General features: G+C 37.0%; 1 protein-coding gene across 3 annotated transcripts in view; it reads left to right on the forward strand.

Annotated features, from left to right (window-relative positions):
* Positions 1-20,602, forward strand: part of LOC6599410 (voltage-dependent calcium channel type A subunit alpha-1) — a 57,592-nt gene extending 36,990 nt beyond the window's left edge. For 2 of the 3 annotated variants that reach the window (XM_026991271.1, XM_026991273.1), the window contains exons 20-29: positions 683-777; positions 2,768-3,049; positions 3,772-3,974; positions 4,043-4,251; positions 13,563-13,684; positions 13,762-13,925; positions 14,592-14,792; positions 17,024-17,175; positions 17,249-17,487; positions 17,562-20,601. In XM_026991271.1, coding sequence (XP_026847072.1) covers positions 683-777; positions 2,768-3,049; positions 3,772-3,974; positions 4,043-4,251; positions 13,563-13,684; positions 13,762-13,925; positions 14,592-14,792; positions 17,024-17,175; positions 17,249-17,487; positions 17,562-17,712 — 1,818 coding nt within the window. In that variant the 3' untranslated portion in view covers positions 17,713-20,601. Of the gene's footprint in view, positions 1-682; positions 778-2,767; positions 3,050-3,771; positions 3,975-4,042; positions 4,252-6,323; positions 6,384-13,562; positions 13,685-13,761; positions 13,926-14,591; positions 14,793-17,023; positions 17,176-17,248; positions 17,488-17,561 lie in introns of all 3 variants that reach the window. The other variant, XM_026991272.1, reaches the window with a different exon arrangement.
* Positions 20,603-22,093: the final 1,491 nt, after the last annotated feature.

Here is a 22,093-nt window from a genome sequence, read left to right on the forward strand (position 1 = left end):
AATGGTAACCGATGCGAGTTCTCAAGTTAATTGTTTCGTTTCGTTTCGCTTGCTTTTATTTATTTCCAATCCTCTACACCCCCTTTTATGTTTTTTTTTTTTTTGATACAGAGCTGTTCCTAATTGTTCTTAAAGATACAAGTTTTTGAGAGTGCTTTAGCTCGGATGTTGACTGTCATTGATTTTTAGCATTGCAATAGTCGTCCTCCACCCACACAACAGCCACTGCATATACATACATGTTTGTATGCATCGACATGTGTAAATCGAAGAGAACTCCTCACCACATACATATATCCATCCATCTACCCATTCTGCCCCGATTCTGACTGTTCGTTGTGGTATTTGTACTACGTATTTGTACAGCTAACAAAAGATGATGCTCGCATTACGAGTATGTGTATGAGATTTCCTGCTCGCCCTGACCCAATCTCACATATGGATTTGCCGTGTCGAAAGAATGGGGTCGAAGAAAGGGTCTAATAGGATCGCGGGCTTAGAGTTTTTTTTTTTTGTGGGTAGTGCCAGCCAGCGTTGAGGATTGTAAGGATGAGGAATCGAGTGTGTGTAATGTGCCATATGATTTAAGTCTTTCAGTTGATCAATAACAAAATATAACAACAAAAAAAACCATAAATCAATAATCCATTGAATTCTTTACCGATATTTGAATCGTGCATAGGTGTTCGGAAATATCAAACTAGGTACAGTGGAAAATTCCATTACTAGGCACAACAACTTCCAATCATTTATTCAAGGCGTCATGTTGCTCTTCAGGTATGTAATCCCCAACTAGATCCTAGATCTCCACGCCCCTAAATACTACTTATTGTACTTTACTACTACTACTATTACCCACAAAACAAAAACAAGTTTTCGATTCTCAGTAATTAAGTTACTAACTAGCTATAGATACTATAAAATATCAAATACAAGTTAGCAATAATTTTAATCTAGTATACAACTAGACTCTCTCTCTCTCTCTCTATCTCATACGCGTTCGCTCCTCCTACTACTACTACTACTACAATATGTATCATAAATATACTACTACTCGTACTATTACTAGTCTCTAGGGGTGGATAGCACCTTGAAGCGGAAGGAGGAAGGATGGATATCTTAGTTTAGCCCTAGAGCCGCCTAAATGGTTTAGTATTTCATTTGGGATTTTTTGGGAGTGTTCTAGGATAGTTTGTAAGTTTGTATGCCCATTCCAACAACAACAACAACTAGATTTCATTTTGAACCCAAAACTCTAGAGTCCTAGACCTTATCTATCATAATACTATAGTACCATATATATAATCTGTATTGGTTTCTAGTCACATGAAAGAAAGAGCACATCGTTCGGATTTGCGGCAGGCAGCCCTACAGTAGAAAACGGTGGTAAATCCATAAAAAAAACTATCAAAAATAATCAGCTCTCTCTCTCGCTCTCTCTGTCTCTCTCTCTCCTGATTCCAAAATCCAATTCCAAAATTCAGATTCAAGCATTACCTTACATACATTCGTTTTGCTTAACAATTACAATAATTTTTTGATTGATACCTGTGTATGTAGCTTGGTTTCTAGAGTTATGTATACCACAAAAAAAAAAAAAACAAAACAAAAAAAACAACAACAACAATATATCCATACAATATATATATATATATATTTATTGATATATGTACTATATATATATCAATCAATCAACTAAAACTAACAAAACTACAACTAAAACTTAAAACTAATAAGAAATCGTCATGTGCGACATATGCCACCCACATATGCGCATAGTACGATATAGTATATGTATGTATTACTAATGTATGTACAAAAAAAAAACAAAACAAAACCAAAAACCTGTAGAACTAAATACTATATTTTGAAAGCGAAGCTTGATTTTGCCAAAGTTTTGCACTTTTCGTTGTTGCAGTGTTTTAAACCGTTGAGATTTAAATGAGAGTTTAATCATTTTGCAGTACTATATATTACTGGTAATTTATGCTCTAGTTATACTACTACATATATAGCTGTTATACATATACGACCCCCGAACAACTTACCACCTATAACGCTCTCTCTCTATATACTATATATATATATCTACCATATATATACATATATAATGATAATAAAGTTAATAGAACTGCCAGTTGATGTATGTCTGTATGTAATTCCACTCTGTGATCAATCAGTCATCAGTCCATTAGCCATTATCAACTATATACTCCCAGTACATACATATATACATATCTCATACTACTACTACTACTACCACCACCAATAAGTCGAAATTCAGTCGAAATTACTATAGGTACTATATAGTATGTATTCCGTAATTGTCTGCCGTATAACCAATTGGTATTAGTCTTTCTCTTTATCTCTCTGTCGCGTCTGTCCGAACAGTATCTGCCTTAAGTATCTGCAAATTGTAGTAGCTTAGTGTGTATGTAATTCTATATACATAAAGGAGCTACTGACTATATATACCACTCATATCCTGCCGCCACCTGCAATCTCCTTGTATGTATATACACTTACATACACATAATCGTATATATACTTATATCAGCGTATCAAATCCCGAGTACTATATGTAAATACACGCCACTACAACTACACTCATTGCATAAACACACACACACCCCTCCACCAAATCGTACCGATCGTATTTAGAGTTAGTTAATACATATAATACCTTAAAAATAGTTCGCTTCCTTTTGAGGACTCAGAACCATATGTGTATTAATTCTTATGTTATTCCCTGATCTTCACGCCACAGATGTGCAACGGGCGAGGCATGGCCAAACATAATGCTGGCCTGCCTCAAGGGCAAAGCCTGTGACGAGGACGCCGAGAAGGGCCCGGGCGAGTACTGCGGATCGACGCTGGCCTACGCCTACTTCGTATCGTTTATATTCTTTTGTTCGTTTCTAATGTTGAATCTGTTCGTCGCCGTCATCATGGATAATTTTGATTATCTCACAAGGGACTCCAGTATATTGGGTGCTCATCACTTAGACGAATTTGTGCGCATATGGGCGGAATATGATCCAAATGCGACGTAATTATCTGTTTAATATATACAAAATACATACGACACACACAAAACATGTGCACATGTCCACACATTACTCTCAAAATTCAAAAAGTTTTCGTTTACCACAAAGTTCTCGTAAACATTTTTGCTTTAAGTTTGTACCCCATTCTCCGGTTCTTTTCTTTCCTGCCATTCGATCAAGCGTGCACTTATATTAAACGATTGTTATTTGGTCGTATTTGATTCATATATCAAACGGTCGAGACACGGACTATACTCTCTAAGGCTCTCCAAAGTAAGAGCCGACTGTGTGCACAAGTTGAGCTTGAACCCTCCTTTGAACACCCATCCCACCTCACCTTTGAGTTGTTCTAATTTCAGTTTTAAGTTCTTTACCATGCATATCGATCGATGGTGTGTTCTGACACAGTACAAATTACGATACGTGATTCGTTCAGTCCGTTTTGGGCGAGCGTTTCGACGTAATGAGATGCCGACCGAACGAAGCGAATATCGAATATCGAATACCGAATACCGAATACCGAATCCCACCGAATGGATTCGGATGCCTGTTCTGCAGGGTTCTAATATACACACATACGATCGGGTTCACATATGCATGTCTTCGGCTTGAACGAAGATCCACACACTGTTTTGTGTTTTTTGGATTGAGAGTTTACACGCAGCAGCACAGAGCAGCACCGAACTAATTTTCCAATCCTCCCGTTGTCGTTCGAATGAATTAGTGGTAAAATACACTACACGGAAATGTACGACATGCTTAAGAATATGGATCCACCGCTGGGATTTGGTAACAAGTGTCCCAATCGGCTGGCCTACAAAAAACTGATCAGAATGAATATGCCGCTGGACGATGAGCTGAGAGTCCAGTTTACCACAACGTTGTTCGCTTTGATTCGGGAGAATCTAAGCATTAAGATGCGAGCGCGTATGTTGATACCTGATCGATTTTCCATATGCTCACTATATAACATCCGTGTACATCCCTTCGTTTAGCTGAGGAGATGGATCAGGCGGACATGGAGCTCAGGGAAACCATCACGAACATCTGGCCATTGCAGGCGAAGAAGATGCTGAATCTGCTGGTGCCACCGCTCGATCAGCTGAATAAGGGGAAGCTTTCAGTTGGTAAAATCTACGCAGGTTTCCTGATACTGGAGTCCTGGCGTAACACGAGGTTCGGCCAGATTGATTCGGGCATGCCGGTAAGTTATATCTCTTGTACATAGTCCCACAACCCCCAAACTCGGCCGACCAAAACCCCCCCGAACCCCACACATACCATGTACTTAATACAACAACTCTAGTCTAAATTAAATGGAACCTCCCTAGCCCTGGTCAGAGAACCACATGATAATCCAGAAGACTCGTATATTAAGTGCCAACAAAAACAAAAAAAAAGTGTCGTTAGGAGCTTCTCTCTGGAACGTATCCAAGGGTCCACAAAACCATCCAGTTAAGAATCCGAGTTAAACGATAATCGCAGAAGATTTTTGCTATGATTTTGTTTTATTTTGGCATTAAACATTTTGGTTGATTCGTTGTTGTTTTGTGTTCAATCTGCACCACGGAAGAACCGAAGTGGTGGCTGCTACTACTGTTCTTTGCTACCACTACTATTCATGTAATGATAAGTCTATCATAAGTCTAAGTCCTAGACATTGTGCTGTCCCTCACAGTCACAGATGTATATAAGCAAACTCTCTATGAACTATCTATCTATCGATCTACCTCGCTGATGCTCTAATTCTTTTCAAAGCACAAACTAACTACTAAAATAAAAACCATGCTCTAGCCAGAACAGAATTTGCATTGGAGTGTGGATTAGGAAACGTTCCAATACCCAATGCCAACTGCCTCCAAAAAGATTCCATTACACACCACACTGAAACACTACTGAAACAATGAAAATAAAACAAAACCGCACACAAAAAAAATCTATATAAAAATTGATATAACATCGAATAAATACTATATGTAATATTATGATTTCTCTTCTCATACGATTGACAATGAACTCTCTATCTTTCATTGAAAACGAAACTAAACGAAAAAAACGACAAAAAAAATATGAAAATATTTATAACAAAAAATCAAAACCAAACCAAACCACAAAAAAAAATATACGCAGAACTGGAAGGAGGTATATAATTAATTTTATATGCAACCTCATGTTTTATCACATTTGTATATACAATAATACCTACTACCTACCATATATGTATACGTACGTTGCACACATACCTTGTATGTGAAAACGAGTGAAAGCCCAAGAAAATAGTCAATACACATACTATACCATACATATACTATAGCCACAAGAAGCTGCCCATAATTGACACTACAATCAAGTGCCACGATCTGCTATACGATCAGATCTCGAGATCAAACCACAAATTCCAAATCCCGTATTGCTATTATACATAGTAACATTATTATTATTATGGGCAGTTGTGGGCATACACGGGATGCATAGTTTTCTTCACTTGAAATCAAAATCGAAATCAAATACTATTATAATCCACAACGAATCGGAAAAATCCACACAGAAAATGTTGCAACCCATTTGGGATGACAAAAAGTAAAACTCGTATTCAAGTATTCAGTAATCAAGTATCTCCTACAAAACGTTATTTATTGAGAGCAATGAGTACTGTACCGTACTTTACTGTAATCTTAGAAGTAAATAAATATAACTAAATATAATCTATATACTCGTATCGGTAGAATTGAATTGAAGAGTTTCCGTAATTTACTTTACTACTACTCGAGTGTTTGCGATTGTATTGTTCGTTCTTAGTATCTGAATTTATACCATACTATATCGTACAAGAAGTTCTTAGATCTGTAAGTAAACCTATTGATATTCTTAGATATATTCCTAGAGGTTTGCCCATTTGATTAGAACACAAAGTCAACCACTCGAGTCCCTCTAAGAGTCGGGAAATGTATCTCATATACTTACATATATGAAACAGACAGATACCGGCGAGGGCACATCCCTAAAAAACACCACCCACAAAAACACACACTCATATGATTCACACACGTGTTGAAATAATTAATGAAATTGTGCTTTATCTGTTATCCTGTTATCCTTTGCACAAAACACAAAACACACATTCCATAAAAACAAAAACAAAAATTGAATCTGAAAACTGAATTTGAATCCATGAATTTCTCGATTTTAACATTGTACCATTGGACCACAAAATACCATTTACAAATACAATGGCAAATACAATATGCTAATGGCAATGGCAAATGGCAATGATAGCGGAAGAAGCCGGAAGACGATGACGAGCGTAAATATAGCCCAACGGCCGTCGAGGAGCCGGTATATACTCTATATATTTACATAGATATATGCCTATGCAATCTTTCGCTTCATTTTGCTTTCGCTTTTTTTGAAGCTCCTCCTACTACTCCTCCACTTACACTACTCTCTTGTACTGCTCTTACCACCCACCCCTCTCTTGCTCTATTGTTCTCTCAATCTCTCTATCGGCTAGAGGCATGTGTACATACATACTCGCCTAGGAATGTGCATATAACTAGGAAAACCAGCATATAAGCATAAGCATATAAGCCTGCCCCACAACCAACTAACCCAGCAACCACTCTACTCAATGCATACTAAATACTTATAAAACTATCCGCATACTATAGAATATCATATCAAACCGTAGAGCAACACCCAACTGCAATGCTATGGTCATGTTTCGCTTTACACACAAACCCGATCGAAACAATCGAACTCCACACTCCACTCTAGACCCGGCTCGTCTCTCCTTTCGTGGAGTGTGCCGTCCATAGTGCAAGGTACGAGTATATGCGCCCCTATAGACGATGCTTGCTTGTGGATCCCTCTGCACATCTTAGCTGATGCTTGCCCATGGATAGTACCCCAGTAACCAGGCCATTGATCGCTTAATTCCTTTCGAATAATATGAAAATTGCCTGATTCCCTGATATATCATAAATGAAGAAAGATATTTACAATAATACATACATACATATGTATATGTATGGATATAAATAGTTTACGACAAAGAGAGTAAAAAGAAAAGTACATAAATGCCTGAGCGAAACCTATTTAATCGTTGATGCTTTTCCATGTATTTCACCCAATGAAAGGTATCGTTTTAGAGCATATCTTATACATCGATTTAGATACATATTTGTATCAAAACCTCTTTACTTTGCCAGGTCTGGTCTGGCCTGGTCTAATTCTTTTAAAGAAGAAAGTTATACATGCTTTTGCCATAAACAAATATTGAACGAAAGGCAGATTTTTTAATCAATTTCCTGAAATGTGTTATACATTTAAGATTAATCGAATCTTTAATTATTTCCAATAATTCTTCCATCTGTAATTCCTTTCAAAAATTATTTAGAAATCCTTAAAGATTAGTAGTATAGATTTGCGGCATTTCCCCCAAATGAAAATGAACATGAAATTATGAAGGACTACACATTTGTATGCTGCTGCAATTGCGCCTGAAAAAAACAAAAAACAAAAAACGGATGAGTTGTTGTCTTTGATTTAACATAGATTTAACACACACTTTTGTTCAGCATCTTTCGAATAGTGCACTGTTCTCCAAGTTTGAATCGACTATTGCACCAAAAAACACTAAACACACACTCTTGCACATCCAATAGAGAATAGATAGAATAACAGGCCCAGAGCCACAATCAATCTATCGATACAATAAATAATCCCCAGTACACAAACAGCTTTAGAGCTGACAAAAATACCCATACCAATACGAATATGAATATGAAGATGAATATGAATAATGATGCCGATTGCTATTGTAATAGCAATCTAAAAAATATGAATAGAACATATGAAATGATTTATACCCGTGTATCAAAGTGTAACAAAAAGGAATCTGAGAAAAGAGAAATAGATATAGAAATAGAAACAGAAACAGAAACAAAGAGAGATCTGTAGGATCAAAGCGATCAGGAAAATGTCCTATATTTAATATGTTTTGTTCAGTTCAGTTGTCGATATGCCATTGAGTTTCCTTGTAGCATTTGGCGCTCATTAGGCATGCTTACATAAAGGCAATCAATCAATCAGTCATCAATCTAAAAACTGCAACTAAATCAAGAAAAAAACAAAAGCATGCGAAAAACCAAACCATTTTGAGATTTAAATAAAAGCGCTGAAAAAACGTCTGAATCCAACTAAAACTTAGATATGTATCCCACTACTAGTATAAAGAACATGAAATTATGTTTTCATTTTGTGTATTTCTTTTCTTAAACTAGAGATTTTTTTTTATAGTAATCAACGGAACAGATTCAATTCGAGTTTCATCTGTTCCGTGGTCCACCATCTCTATAAATTGGCACACACAATAATTACGATCTATCAATCAAACAAAAATTATAATTATAATAATAATAATTCTCATAATAATAGCGGTACTACTTAGATTTTCTTCAAATCCTAGTGAGTTGTACAAAAGTTTGCGCATGTTTTGAACGTATCCAGCAAGTCTCTCTTTTAAGCTACTTAACTAAACATTTAATGCGAAAGCATCCAAGCATACATTACAACAATTACAATTACAATTACAGTTACAACCTTAACTTACCTCTAACTTAACATCTTACAAAAACATCTCTACTTACATCCTGCCGACACATTCCGCATAGAGCTTGACACATCTCGAAATGCTATGCCATACCAAAAACCTATATATATTTCCAATATAAAGGAACCCAACTACTATTCAGCAAAACGCTATTTGCCCTTATATATTCTATTACTATATATACGTGCATATGTATATAACTATATACTATACATATGTATATGAGAATACTTATGATATATACAATACTATCTTTTCGATTATGATTTATGGTTTTTTTTTGGTTCTGTAATAAAAACAAAACTCTTACTTACATCTTTACAATTATTCTATAATAATTCTTACATTCCATTTTTAATGCTTATGAAAATACAAAAACAAAACAAATACAAAAACAAAAACCAATCCTAATGCGTTGCAATGTTACCATAAATATCAATATCAAAAATACTATCACCACTCACCCAACTTCAACAACAACAACTCAACAAAAATACAACAACAACTGTATCTACAATTAAACTACCGATTAACCATTGAATCAATGCAACAAATCAATCAAATTTGAAATATGCAACAAATTCTAAAATAATTAAAAAAAAAAAACACACTGAACGAACTAAACGAAACACAACGAAACGGAAACGAAAACAAAAACAAAAACGTAACGAATGGCCATTCGAATATCGAAAAACATAGAAACAATCATTCTTTAACTGCCTGCTCGATATGGCCGCCCTCGACAAAGGAGGATCGCGTCAGAATTCCATAAGCTTCGAGGCGAATGGGGAAGGAGCCGCCAACTCACAGACACATTTGTTAGCGAGCACGCACCATCACCACCACGCAAACGGTGATGCCGAACACAACAGTTTGGCAACACTAGCACGGCGGAGTACGATCAGAAAGCGATCAGTTAGGTAATTTACAAACAGCTTCAATCTTAACTATAATCCGTAAAGTGCCAACGCCATCATCATCATCCCTATCATCAGCATCGCATCAGTATCATCTGCATCGTCAATAGCATCACGATTCATCATTGCACGCTCATCTCTAAGTCCATCATATCCACCTAGAAAACCAGCCAACAAAATATGTTCTATTCAAACGTATATCCTATCTAATATGACTAAAAATCCTCTCACATATTCGCATTTCATTTAGATAAAAACGCTAATCTGTAATTTGAAGACTCTAGGGCTTGTTTAAGCGATAACCAATACAGCTTTGCACTCCTCGGACGTACTTTGCTTTACCCATTCCATCCTAAAGTGTCCCAGCACTACTATAGGATGAGGATTTCCGTGTCATTACAAATATGTAAATACTTCAAATACAGTACCGAAACTTCGAAAATCGATCTTCAAATTAATCATATTAAATCTTTATGAGGATTACGTTTATATTTCAAACTTGCATAGCAAGAAAGCATACTCGTATAGTACACAAACAAAAAGCTTTTATCATCATGTGAGAGTTTATTGCTCTCAAAATGGATCATCCAGATCATGAGATCATGAAAGCCAAGCGCATATATCATATATGCATAAGCATAAGCACATTCTAGACATATGTAAATGTGTATGGGTATTTAAGGATTAGACAACATTCGCTTCACAACACTCCACTAAATCAAATACAGTTACGATTACTACTAACACCACTACCAGTACCAACACTACCATCAAAAAACCAATCAAATACCAAAAAACTAACCACAAGAACTACTACTCTTTGTGCTTTTTGTACATTCCTACATTGACATAAGTAAATTGTTTTCTTCTAATTTTTAAATATTTCAGAAACAAAAAGGTGAATAAGTTTGATAAACTCCAAGCGGTAAACCAATATATGAACATTTATCGAACATTTTACTAAAAACCAAGACTAATAACTAATTGTGTATATTATTGAATATATATGTGAATACTCTTTGTGTCCATAATCCGTTTCCGATATAAATGTTGTTCACAAAAACCAAATTAAGTCGAAAAGTAAAACACTAGTACTTACAAAACCACTTACTACTACTACTACCTTTGAATACTCGCACACACACACACGCACATACACATACACACTCTCCACCCACAAGTGCTCGTTGTATCCTACTACGTTCTAGCGATACCTGTGTATCTTAGCATCGTACAATATCCAGCGAGGCATAAATTATATCTACTGTGTGTGTGTGTGTGTGTGCTGTGTTTACCCCCAACCTACTATACAATAAGTCTTCAATTTGCGTTTACTCAATAGTACTACTACAAAAAAAAATACTCTCGTACATACATAAATGTTGCATAGCAATTATTTGAAACCGTTAGAAACGCAATCTTCGCTTAGTACTCGTACTCGTACTCAATGTTGTAATTTTGATCGTTGATCGTATCTATAACCAAATACTCTCGTACTCGTACTAGTACTCGTACATGTACATGTACTCGTAGGCGTACTCGTTCGTTCTCGTTCCTTGGGCAAAAGTGTTGAAGGCAGCTATAGAAAAAAAAGAAGAATAAAACAGTGGACCAAACGGGAGCTCCACTCAACAATAGTCCCCGCCCCAACCGATCCAATCCGATCCGATCCCCACCCTGCCACTCGTACGATCTGCAAACCACTACCCTCTTTTCCAAATTCATTTATCTATTTATCCATCTATTGAGTCGTTGAGTGGTTTTGGTTGAAGATTAACGAATGGATGGACTAGTTGACTAGCGGACTTGTAATCGTATAGATATATTTCCTAACGAGTGTGCGACCACCTCTTCACCGATTTACCGATTAGTTGGCAAGCAATATCTCCCTCACCTGAAGCAAATAGTGGTAATATTAGTCTTATGCATAAGAACTTTTTGTTTTCATGTACAATACACCTGTCTGCAATGCAATGTCTGTATAAATTGACTCACCAAAATCCGAATCATTCATTTCACAACCGAAATCGTAAATCAATCCAATGGTCCTTTGTGCGACTCTTTCCTCAAACTCAATCTCAAACGATCTATCAGTGGTACAAGTTGGCGGTTCTAACTCTTCTTGTCTCATCATTCCGACAACATCATCCGACAATCAATCAATCCAATTGCTATAGACAATTTTCTACGTACACATAAAGCCAAGAGTACTCGTACGTTGAAATCGGAAATACCCTAGAACTGAGATGAGATGCTATGCTGAGAATGCTTTTGCCAAGAAAGGATATGCATATGCCCGCCCAAGGGAAATCCCATGTTTATTTTTTCATTGATAGTAATTTACTCTATACATATCGTTGGTAAATAAACAGTTGCTAGTTCTAAAACTATATTGTATAGCATATGACATGATGTATAGCTATGATTTTGTATTATTGCTAGAGGTAAACCGAACCACAGAAGCTTCAGGTCATATATCCTCCTCCGATATATCCTCCTAGATGAATACATATAGCGGTGGTGGCTTTATGTGTACGTAGTAATTGTTTTTGTATTCGATTTGAGCGTAATATTAAGGTTCACCTTGACACTTTCGTTAGTCCAACCAACACAGACACGAGTGCGTCGCCCCTCCCCCGAACAATACTCGTATTGTTGTGGTAAGTAAAGATCGGTTAACGTCCACGCTAATGGAAAAGGATACAGGACTTGACCTCCCAGCCATACTAACTCACACAAACACATACATATGTATATACATATATCCTATTAACTCACACACTTGTAGGCTGCATGCTGTAAATAATATACTGTAATATACTATGTAGTGTTATATATAGCTTACATTTTGATTGACATTCTGTCTTGGCTTGCTTCAAATCGCTTGCGCCGCTTTCGAACTGCTTAAACACCATACGCCTTACGCCATACGGAATGCTCTTGACAGTCACTCCATTTCTACTCCACCACCACAGCCATGTTGATAGCCTTAGCCTCTCTGTAGACTGTAGATAGCTATAACCAGCAATCGATTTACATTTCATTTTTATTTCTATTGAGTTATCGATTTATTTGTATGAGACTATATCTCATAAATATAGGACAAACTATTCAAAATTACGTAGATCAATCTGGGTAACAAACAAACAATTGAATTGGCATATTAAGTAAACGAAACTTAACTCAACTAAACTCAACGAGATCGGATACAGATACAGATATAACAACCACGATAGCTACTTACCATGAAAAAACCTAAAGAAATGAGTTCCAGTATATATGTATTGTATATGTATACTCCCCCGTCCCGCCCCGCCCAATGTAGTGTATGGAATTGTTTAAATGTTACACGCCCTATAAATAGGATTAGTCAATATCTACGATACCTACAATATAATACCTAAATACATAAAACCGTAATGTTATTCTGCATTTGAGAACCTTTCAATAATTCAATCTAGTACAATTGAAACCGCATTTGGATATGTATTTTTGTTGCAGTGAAAGTAATATTTGCTTAATATTTGTTTTGATTATATATACTACCCACCCATATATACCCCTATACTCAACCATATAGTACTCAGCAAAGTAAGCATACATGTCTCAATGTATATTTATTTTGTAGCTTTTATATACGAAACATATCTACATATATATGTACTACATATGTGTATATATATATATTGCCTTCCTATAAGCTCCTATAAGGAGCATAGGATCAACATCTGTAGTTCTTAATGCATACTCCAGATATACACAGATATACTCTTCTGTATGCTGTAAACCCGACCAATGAATGAATCCACAAGAAATCGGTCGACAGGAATTTCAAACAACATTCGTAACAAATTCGTATTTCCCCAACCCCCCACGCCCCTGATCACAAAACTGAATAAATTAAAGAAATAGACTGATTTCAAGTGGTGGTCATTCATGATTGTACAACTGATGTAACACAATGCCTTGTAAAACTCTTTCGAACAGATGCTGGAACTGCAAGATGCGTCTAGACGACCTTCGCAGGAGTCGCTTACCGGTGCCGATGCTGGCCATTTACATCCTGGACATTCGTACATGAACGGCCATCGGCGATCGCCTAGTTTAAGGTATGTATTCTATGGATTGCAATTGCCCTCAAATGTACGAGTGTGTATGATAACTAATTTCTTCCTTCCTTTTGCAGGCACAATGGCTCGCCACTTGCCAGATCTCCAAGTCCTCGACGACGTGGCCATCAATACATACATCATGATATCGGGTTCTCCGATACCGTATCTAATGTTGTAGAGATGGTCAAGGAGACACGTCATCCTAGGCATGGCAACAACCATCCGCGGTATCCAAGAGGTATTTATTGTTTTGAGAAAAACCACATATACTCGTATTTTATACGCCAAATGATTCGTATGTGTGCTTGTTGTAAGCGCAGCGCATACATAAATCAATCAAATGAAAACTATGGAAAACTATACAGAAAATTTAGAATTGTCTGTCCGTATACGACAGCGTATTTACCTAAGATTTTCAATTCGAGAACAACACATTGTATTTCAGTTATTCGTGCTTACAATGGGTACACACAGAGTGACCAAGCAAGGATTCGGCATCAGCCGGGGCTCTTTTTTATCTATTTTGTAGTATCTTAGTTATATGCAGATATATATGTCTACAATTCCATAGCCTTAAACGAAAATCTTTTGATACAAATACAAATACAAAATATATATTCAAATAAATATATTCATTTATGTTTTGGTTCTGTCCTCAGTTGGTTCGATTATTAATCGATATCGTTTTCATTTTCCTATTCAAACAAAAATAATCGGAGAAACAGAAACAAAAAAAAAAAACTATAAAATTAATGCAATTTCTTGAAAAAAACCTAACCAAATAAAACAAAAACGAAAAACAAAAAACAAAAAACCAAAAAACAAAAATACGTAAACTGTTGTGCCCCTACATCCTTAATTATTACGTTTTTTCTTTATTATTGTTGTTATATGTACAATATAGGTTCATGGTCAGCATCGACAAGTCCGGCCCGTTCGCCTTCGCCTTCTCGTTATGGTGGTCATTTGTCTCGCAGTAAACGCACTCAACTGCCTTATCCCACATATGGGACAACAAGTCTATGTCAAAGGTCACGATCGCCGAGTCCCGCTCGACTTCAGGAGATGCGTGAACGAGACAGACTTGGTTATGGGATTGATATGGGTACATCTTTAGCACTCTTGTTATCTAAAGTCCAAAAATCAAATCAAAGATCAAAATCAAAACTAAAATCAAAACTAAAATCGAAATCAAGCTACAATCAAATCAAAAATCAAATTTGTTTCTATATATGCTAGTACTACTTTCTTCTACACAAATTTCTTCAATCATATTTCTACTTTTACCAACAACATCAATCAGATCTCAGACATGCTTACTCGTAACTAACTATTCGTATTCGTACATAGTTGCCAAAACATGCTTAACATGTACATGTAATTGTCATGCCAAGACGTTCAATCAATCAATCAGTCAAACAATCAATCAGTCAATCATAAGCTTTAAACAACAGAATAGTTTGTTTAATACATAAACCACACCACAACAGCTCGCTCTCAGATCTGCGAGCGTTTACCATCTCGAACAACCAACTAAAAACCCATCAATCAATATCAATCAATCAATCAATCAATGTACTCAACTATTCGTACTCGTACTCTTGTTACTACTCCTAGCGTTACGCAGCAGTTCATCGTTTTCATTTCATTTCTCTAGATGCCCATATATCCTCCACCTACTACTCTTATATTATACTATTCGTTATCTCACATCTCGTACTACTACTACTTCTACTACTACTGTATGGTTCTACTCGTGCCATGTATGTACATACAGACTTCATCCCATGCTCATCCTCAAAAACTACAGAACTCGAAAACTACTCGTACAACAAACACACACACACAGAATATCTCTGGCAAATAACGTGTATTTTTTGTGTTTGTTTTTTTTTTTTTGTTTATTCAATTTTAAATACGCGTTGTAAGATATTTGAAATTTGTTAGATTACCAACAAGTCTGGTTAGATACGACTGCTACTCTTATTCCTTCACGGACAGGGACACGCTCGACGGACTTTGGGAAAGACATTGATTGGGGTTGGGATTCAAAGTAAAACCTAGTCTTATACAACAACATTTTGTACTGTCTTTTTGGTCCGCAAAAAACCTGTGTTTCCAGTGCTGAGAAATGACCTTCGTTAGTAGTACAAGCGTATCCTAGGGCCGTATCCTACTGACCAAGAATCTCTATTTAAAGCTTGCTTCTTGTTTCTTTGCCCTACTACTCGTACTACACACCACCCGTAAAAGTGCCAGCCACACTATGTTGTTCAGGGCTTCATTCTCGAGCATTTCTCTAATATATAACAAAAAAAAATATATATATAACATACATAAACTATTTGGGTGGTAAAAAAAACTAAAAAAAAACTGTCATTAGCCATTATACTATGTAACTAGAGAAATACTTAATTTGGGCTGCAGTTTATGGGTGTTTCAGTATCTAGACTTGTGTGTGTATATCTTAACTATCTCTATCTTAACTATCTGTGAATGTTTGTCCTTAGCATTTTGCACTCTACTCTTCCGTTGATATCTTGAACCTGATTTCATACGTTTTCGTCGCTCTCTCGTACTCTCACTCGTACCCACCACAGTCATGCATGTTGCTAGCTACCAATCGATCGACCACCGCCCTGAATCATCCAACAACTTATGTACAATATACTCTAATCTCTAGCACACTTGTTACTGTTATTGTTCTATATATCGCATATGTATATTCAAGGTCGTATGTATTTCAAGAGAGTGGTTAAAAAAAACACTTTCTAGACATACTTTTGCATACAATATGATATTTAATAGTGAATACATATTACTTCGACTTCTTTACGAAGCTGTTTGGCGTTTCTTACAGTTATGTTTGAACGTTGGACAAGTTTGTGGAAAAATTGAAGGGCTGTAAAGACCTGGAGCATGTTCGCCTTTTGCCAGATTTATACAATATTTTCATTATCCAAATGAATGGGAATCCAAGATGCTAATACGTTTTGTCCGTCTGTCAAGCCAATAGTTCCATAAAATTAAAAGATTTTTACTATTATTATGTTTGTCAAAGCTCGTACAAAATCCGAACATGCTCCAATTGAATCGTTCGAAATTGGTTTGTTTCTAATGTATATACTCGTGTTTCTTTGTTTAATGAGTCTTGCCCTTGTTGATAGCGCAATAAAGAACAATGTAGGCACTCACCGTTCAATGTCATACCTACATATATATACATAATATTTGTATCTTACTTGCATCGATTTATGCTATACATTGCGTTTGGTTAATAGACGCGACCGTTGGACAGTTGCACGGAAAAGTAATCTCTAATTGTGTTCCCGACAGGTGGCACGCATGTGCAGCATAGCTACCCAACGCTTGCCTCCCGTCGTGCCGGAATTGGACGACGCCTACCACCGACTCCAAGCAAACCGTCAACACTGCAGCTCAAGCCAACCAACATTAATTTTCCCAAGCTGAATGCGAGTCCAACTCACGTAAGTGATCCATGCCAAGTCGCATACCAAAATAATCAGCCCTTACATACTCCTTCATCTTACTCCTTTTCAGACGCACCACTCAACGCCCCACAGTGTTCACTCGCTGCCGCATCATCGTGACCTGCTGCGGGACCCTAGAGATATGTATTATAGTAGTAGAGACCGCGAGCGGGATCGCGAACGCCTTAGGGATCGAGATCGGGATCGGGATCGCCTGCACGAGTACGACCTGCGCTTCGAATACAGAGATCGGGAGCGTGAGTTGTATGAGCGGGAGCGTGATCGCGAGAGAGAGGTGGAAAGAGAAAGGTAAGTCTAGTCTAGTGCAGTCATGACCGATATGAAGCTCTAACCTGAAGTTGTAAAATGTATGTATTTCCCAGACTGGAATATATAGCACCGCTGTCGTTTGAACAAGCGCTGGCTATGGGCCGAACAGGTCGTGTACTGCCATCTCCAGTTCTTAATGGTTTTAAGCCAAAGAGCGGACTTAATACTCGACACTCCGATTCCGACGAGGAGGACTGGTGCTAGCAAAGGCTTTGATTGCGATCGCGTAATCGAAAGGATCAGATCTGGGTATAACATCAGGCCATATGCTCATCGTATTCAGCACCAAATTTAGATCACAATTTTGATACGATACGACGCATAAATCAACACCAACGCCAATACCAACACTTACACCAACAGCCACAACAATATACACCAATCAATCATCGGTATGTAGATATACCAAGATCCACTTTAACACTAACACCCACCACCCCCACCACACTAACACCAAAAGATATCAAGAAATTGGCTGAAGAAGAAGAAAGCTTACACGAATCAACAAACCCAAATCGACAACCGCAATCGCAACGAGCAAACGATGATCAGCAAATACAACAGCTACTAGTAACACAACAACAACAACAGCAACATGAATGGCTACCATGCTGCCACAAGCCGTACGAATCCTCACTGATGGCAATCTCATTGCCAGAAACAAGAACAACCTCGCCCCACTTCGATTATAAAGAATTCATAGGAACTATACCACGGACTAGGTCTAGGACTAGGACAACAGCAATCGACACTGCAACAACAACACAAAGGACAACAAGAAATGAAAATGAAGCAATGATATTAAGTGTACCAATTACAATAACAACACCAGTAGCTATTAAAAAGATCTATTCTGATAATGACATTAATTATAATGCTATTTCGGATCTACATGATGGTTGGATAGAAACACCAGCAGCATCAGGTGCCCATCATTATCACCAGCCAGAAGAACTACTACTACAACCACAAGAGCAATCACAGCCGCAGCAAACACAGCAACCACAGCAGCAGCCGCATCCACAGCATCATCACCCGCACCATCCGCTGTATTCGTATCATACGCTATAAGGGAAGGGGGATGATAATGATGAACAGAAGCCAGAACCAGAAACCGCTGAAAGTGTAACTTTAATTGTAACTGAAACTGAAATGAGGTGTAAAAAGTACGAGAGATCAAGGAATAGGAGTTAGGAGATCGCTAAGAGTAGGAGTAAGGTGTAAAAGGAGGATAGGGAAAAGAATATTGATATGAAAATGAATATAGGTATAGGAATAGCAACAAACTCAATGTCAGATATGAATGATATGATATGATGATATGATATGATAGAGTGTATTTATTTTATTGTACTAAATGCCTAAGAAACCAAACAAGCAAAAGGGAACTATATTTCGAAAAGCATAACATACTTAGATTGTAGGTCTACAATATAGGTAGTAATATTGTAGGGGTATTGGCATACATTATACATTGTAGGTTTATCTAGGACATAGCTCGATGAATCTGTAATCTGAATCTGCAAGCGTTTTTGTCTTGTTTGTATTTAAAGTTAGTAATTCAATTATGTACATTTAAATGCAAAATTATATTTATTCTCCTGTACATACAAGTTTAATGTAGATATCAAATTTTTTGTATGTAATGTATTTACCTACGACTACGATTATACACACACTTACACACACACACATGCATACTTTCGACCGAGACGTACACAGGAAATCCGAACCCAAAAAAACTAATACTTAAACTTGAATAGCAAACAAATGATTCGCATTTTGAATACCTAAGGATTTTTTCATTCATTCGTGTATATTCGAGCGAATACTCGCCCTCTCTCTATCTGTCCCTCTCCTTCTTTGATTAATCGAACATAAACCACTACTAAAGCTAAAACTAAAACAATAACTAATAGCAATAGTACTGCAAGATCAAAACCCAATACAATACCAATATACAATATACACAGCCTCAATCATGACCAGCTGCATACATACCATACGTATCTATGTAAATTAGAGTCTGTGTCTGTACAGACTTTGACGAGGTAGCGGAACATTACTTTATTTTCTGATACACAACAATATACGTGTACGAACGAGCCTCATTTTCATTTCTCAGAGAACTTACTTTAACTTCAGGAACATGCTTTGGCATCTGCTTTTTGAAGGTTAAAACTGTTTCGATTCGTTCGCAAGAGAAGTCTGTACATGATGTGAGGTGTAGGCTAGGCTAGTGTAAAAGATGATGATGATCACACCTGATAGATAATCCTCGTTTAAATAATATACATGCATAATCGATATCGCCTATCTAATCTTGCCTTCACGAGCAAAAGCCTTAAAACATTGCCATTTTATTATTCGAAAATATGAATCTGCTTTTAAATTTTTTCGGTATATCCGTAGCGACACATTCGTACATATATATATGTATGTAGATACCAGTATCCGTATACCTCTCCAGCTCATGCAAAATGGAAATGTGAATCTCATGCACACACATACACACCTCCACCTCCCTCACTCGATATCGAAATCAGCATCACATTAACGCAGGCATATAGCAGAAACAGCATTATCACAGCAGTCATTAAGACATTAAGACAACAAATGATTGACTAATAAGATCCTAAATCAAAACAACCAGTTAGTGTGTAGATAGACGACGAATCATGGGTTACATGACGAACATGAACATGACGAAGGGATATCGAAGAGCGCACAAATATTGTAATTTAAACAAAAAAGTGAATCCATAACTTAAGTAAATAATTATAACCGCTGAGCAGTTATGCGAATTTACACAGCAAATGTACTTACGATAACGAATACGAATATGATTATGATTACGATTACGAGAGTAGGGTTTTAGGAGGCATACATACAGAGAAGGTGCATAAAAGACGACAACCAAGAAAAGCAAACACCAAACCGAAACCAACTTAGCCATGTTCACTACAGCAATGTACTATAATTAATTATACATATTACGAGTAAAACTTAGCAATACGGAAAATACCGACAAACCAAAAAAAAAAAAAAAAAACCCGGAAAACACGAAAACCGAATACAGCAAAACTGAGAAATAGAAATGCATACATTTTTAATAATTATATTATATTACGGATACATACAAGATCGATTTATAAATATACACTCACAAGCATACATATATGTACATGCATAATTATACAATTTACAATACAATAGTCTATAAACTAGTGTCAAACAAAAAACAAAACAAAACCAATCCAAAACCAAAACCACAACAAAAACCAAAAGAATCCATAGCTTAACAATGGGAAAAAATTAAAAGAAATGAAATCTAATATCTGATATAGAAAATCGCTCGCTCGCCAATCTGCTTGCCTTACATACAGTTCAGTACAGAACAGTACAGTACTAAATGTATTACTCGTGTTTTTCCAAGGTGCCACCCTTTGACTACTTCCAAAAAACAACATCAACAATATTTGTAATTGTAATTCCGATCTATCATTCTGTTGTCCATTCATTGAGCTATACGTACGCTACGAATCTATTCCTTTTCGAATCCTTTATCGTAGGCTAAGATCGTGTCCACATTTCACTCTGCTTGCTTAGGCCATCCATCATCCTCATGGGAGTGGGTGGAGTGGAGTGTAGAGTTCTTGGTGAGGCAGCTATTGGCTTCATTTCGCTATTAATGCCAAAAAAAAAAAAATAAAAAAAAATATAACAATGCAGATAGTATAAAGAATACAAATGGAACATCAAAAAGTGGAAATGAGTACAAAATGTGAGAGTTAGTTAATAATAAGGTTCTTATTTTGATATCGTACATATGTACATATATCCAATCCATTACGCCTCTAGAGGAACTATTTAGTTTTAGCAAGTTATTGGCATCTAATTCGATTTCGATTTGCTTTTGAAGGCCTTAACCAACAAACAGTTCGCTTCTCCCATTTGGGCCCCTAGCTAGCTGACTGTGAACTCTACCAAAGTACTCTACCACATGCCCCAAGCCACACGCGTCACACTCGCCACATTCGCCACAGATGCTTAGCCACAAAGTACTACCACATACAACATATATTGATTAGGAGCCAGGTGCCAGGTGCCAGGTGGCAGGTGCAGGTGCAGGTAGGGACTAGATCAACATTAGACCATGAACAGGAGAGATCGGATGCTACGATATTTCGGGGAAGAACAATTGGGGGCCAGCAGGCAAAAACCACGTCCCTCCATCTACCAAACTAGATGCCAAACAAAAACTGAAGTATCCTATAAATATAATTAAATATATTTATATGTACTACCATGTGCTGCCTAGCGTCGCGTCGCGAGTTCGATTGTTCTTCCAGGTTCTTGAATTATTGATTTTTTTCATACATAGAACTACTGTACAGACATTGCCTAAACTCCACTGCGATCCCCGATGCCCGTTACCCGATGTCCGATCCTATCCGACTTCAAAACCGATAGAGAGATATAGCTGGAAATCTGGTGAAATAGTGAAATAGTGAAATACTATACTTGTGTATAGGTATGTAGCCCGTGACCCAATGAGCACAGGGTACGGTACGGTGGCTGCCGC

This window comes from Drosophila persimilis, unplaced genomic scaffold (assembly GCF_003286085.1).
Source record: "Drosophila persimilis strain 14011-0111.01,24,50 unplaced genomic scaffold, DperRS2 tig00000663-arrow-arrow-pilon, whole genome shotgun sequence".
In the NCBI taxonomy this organism is placed as follows: Eukaryota; Metazoa; Arthropoda; class Insecta; order Diptera; family Drosophilidae; genus Drosophila; species Drosophila persimilis.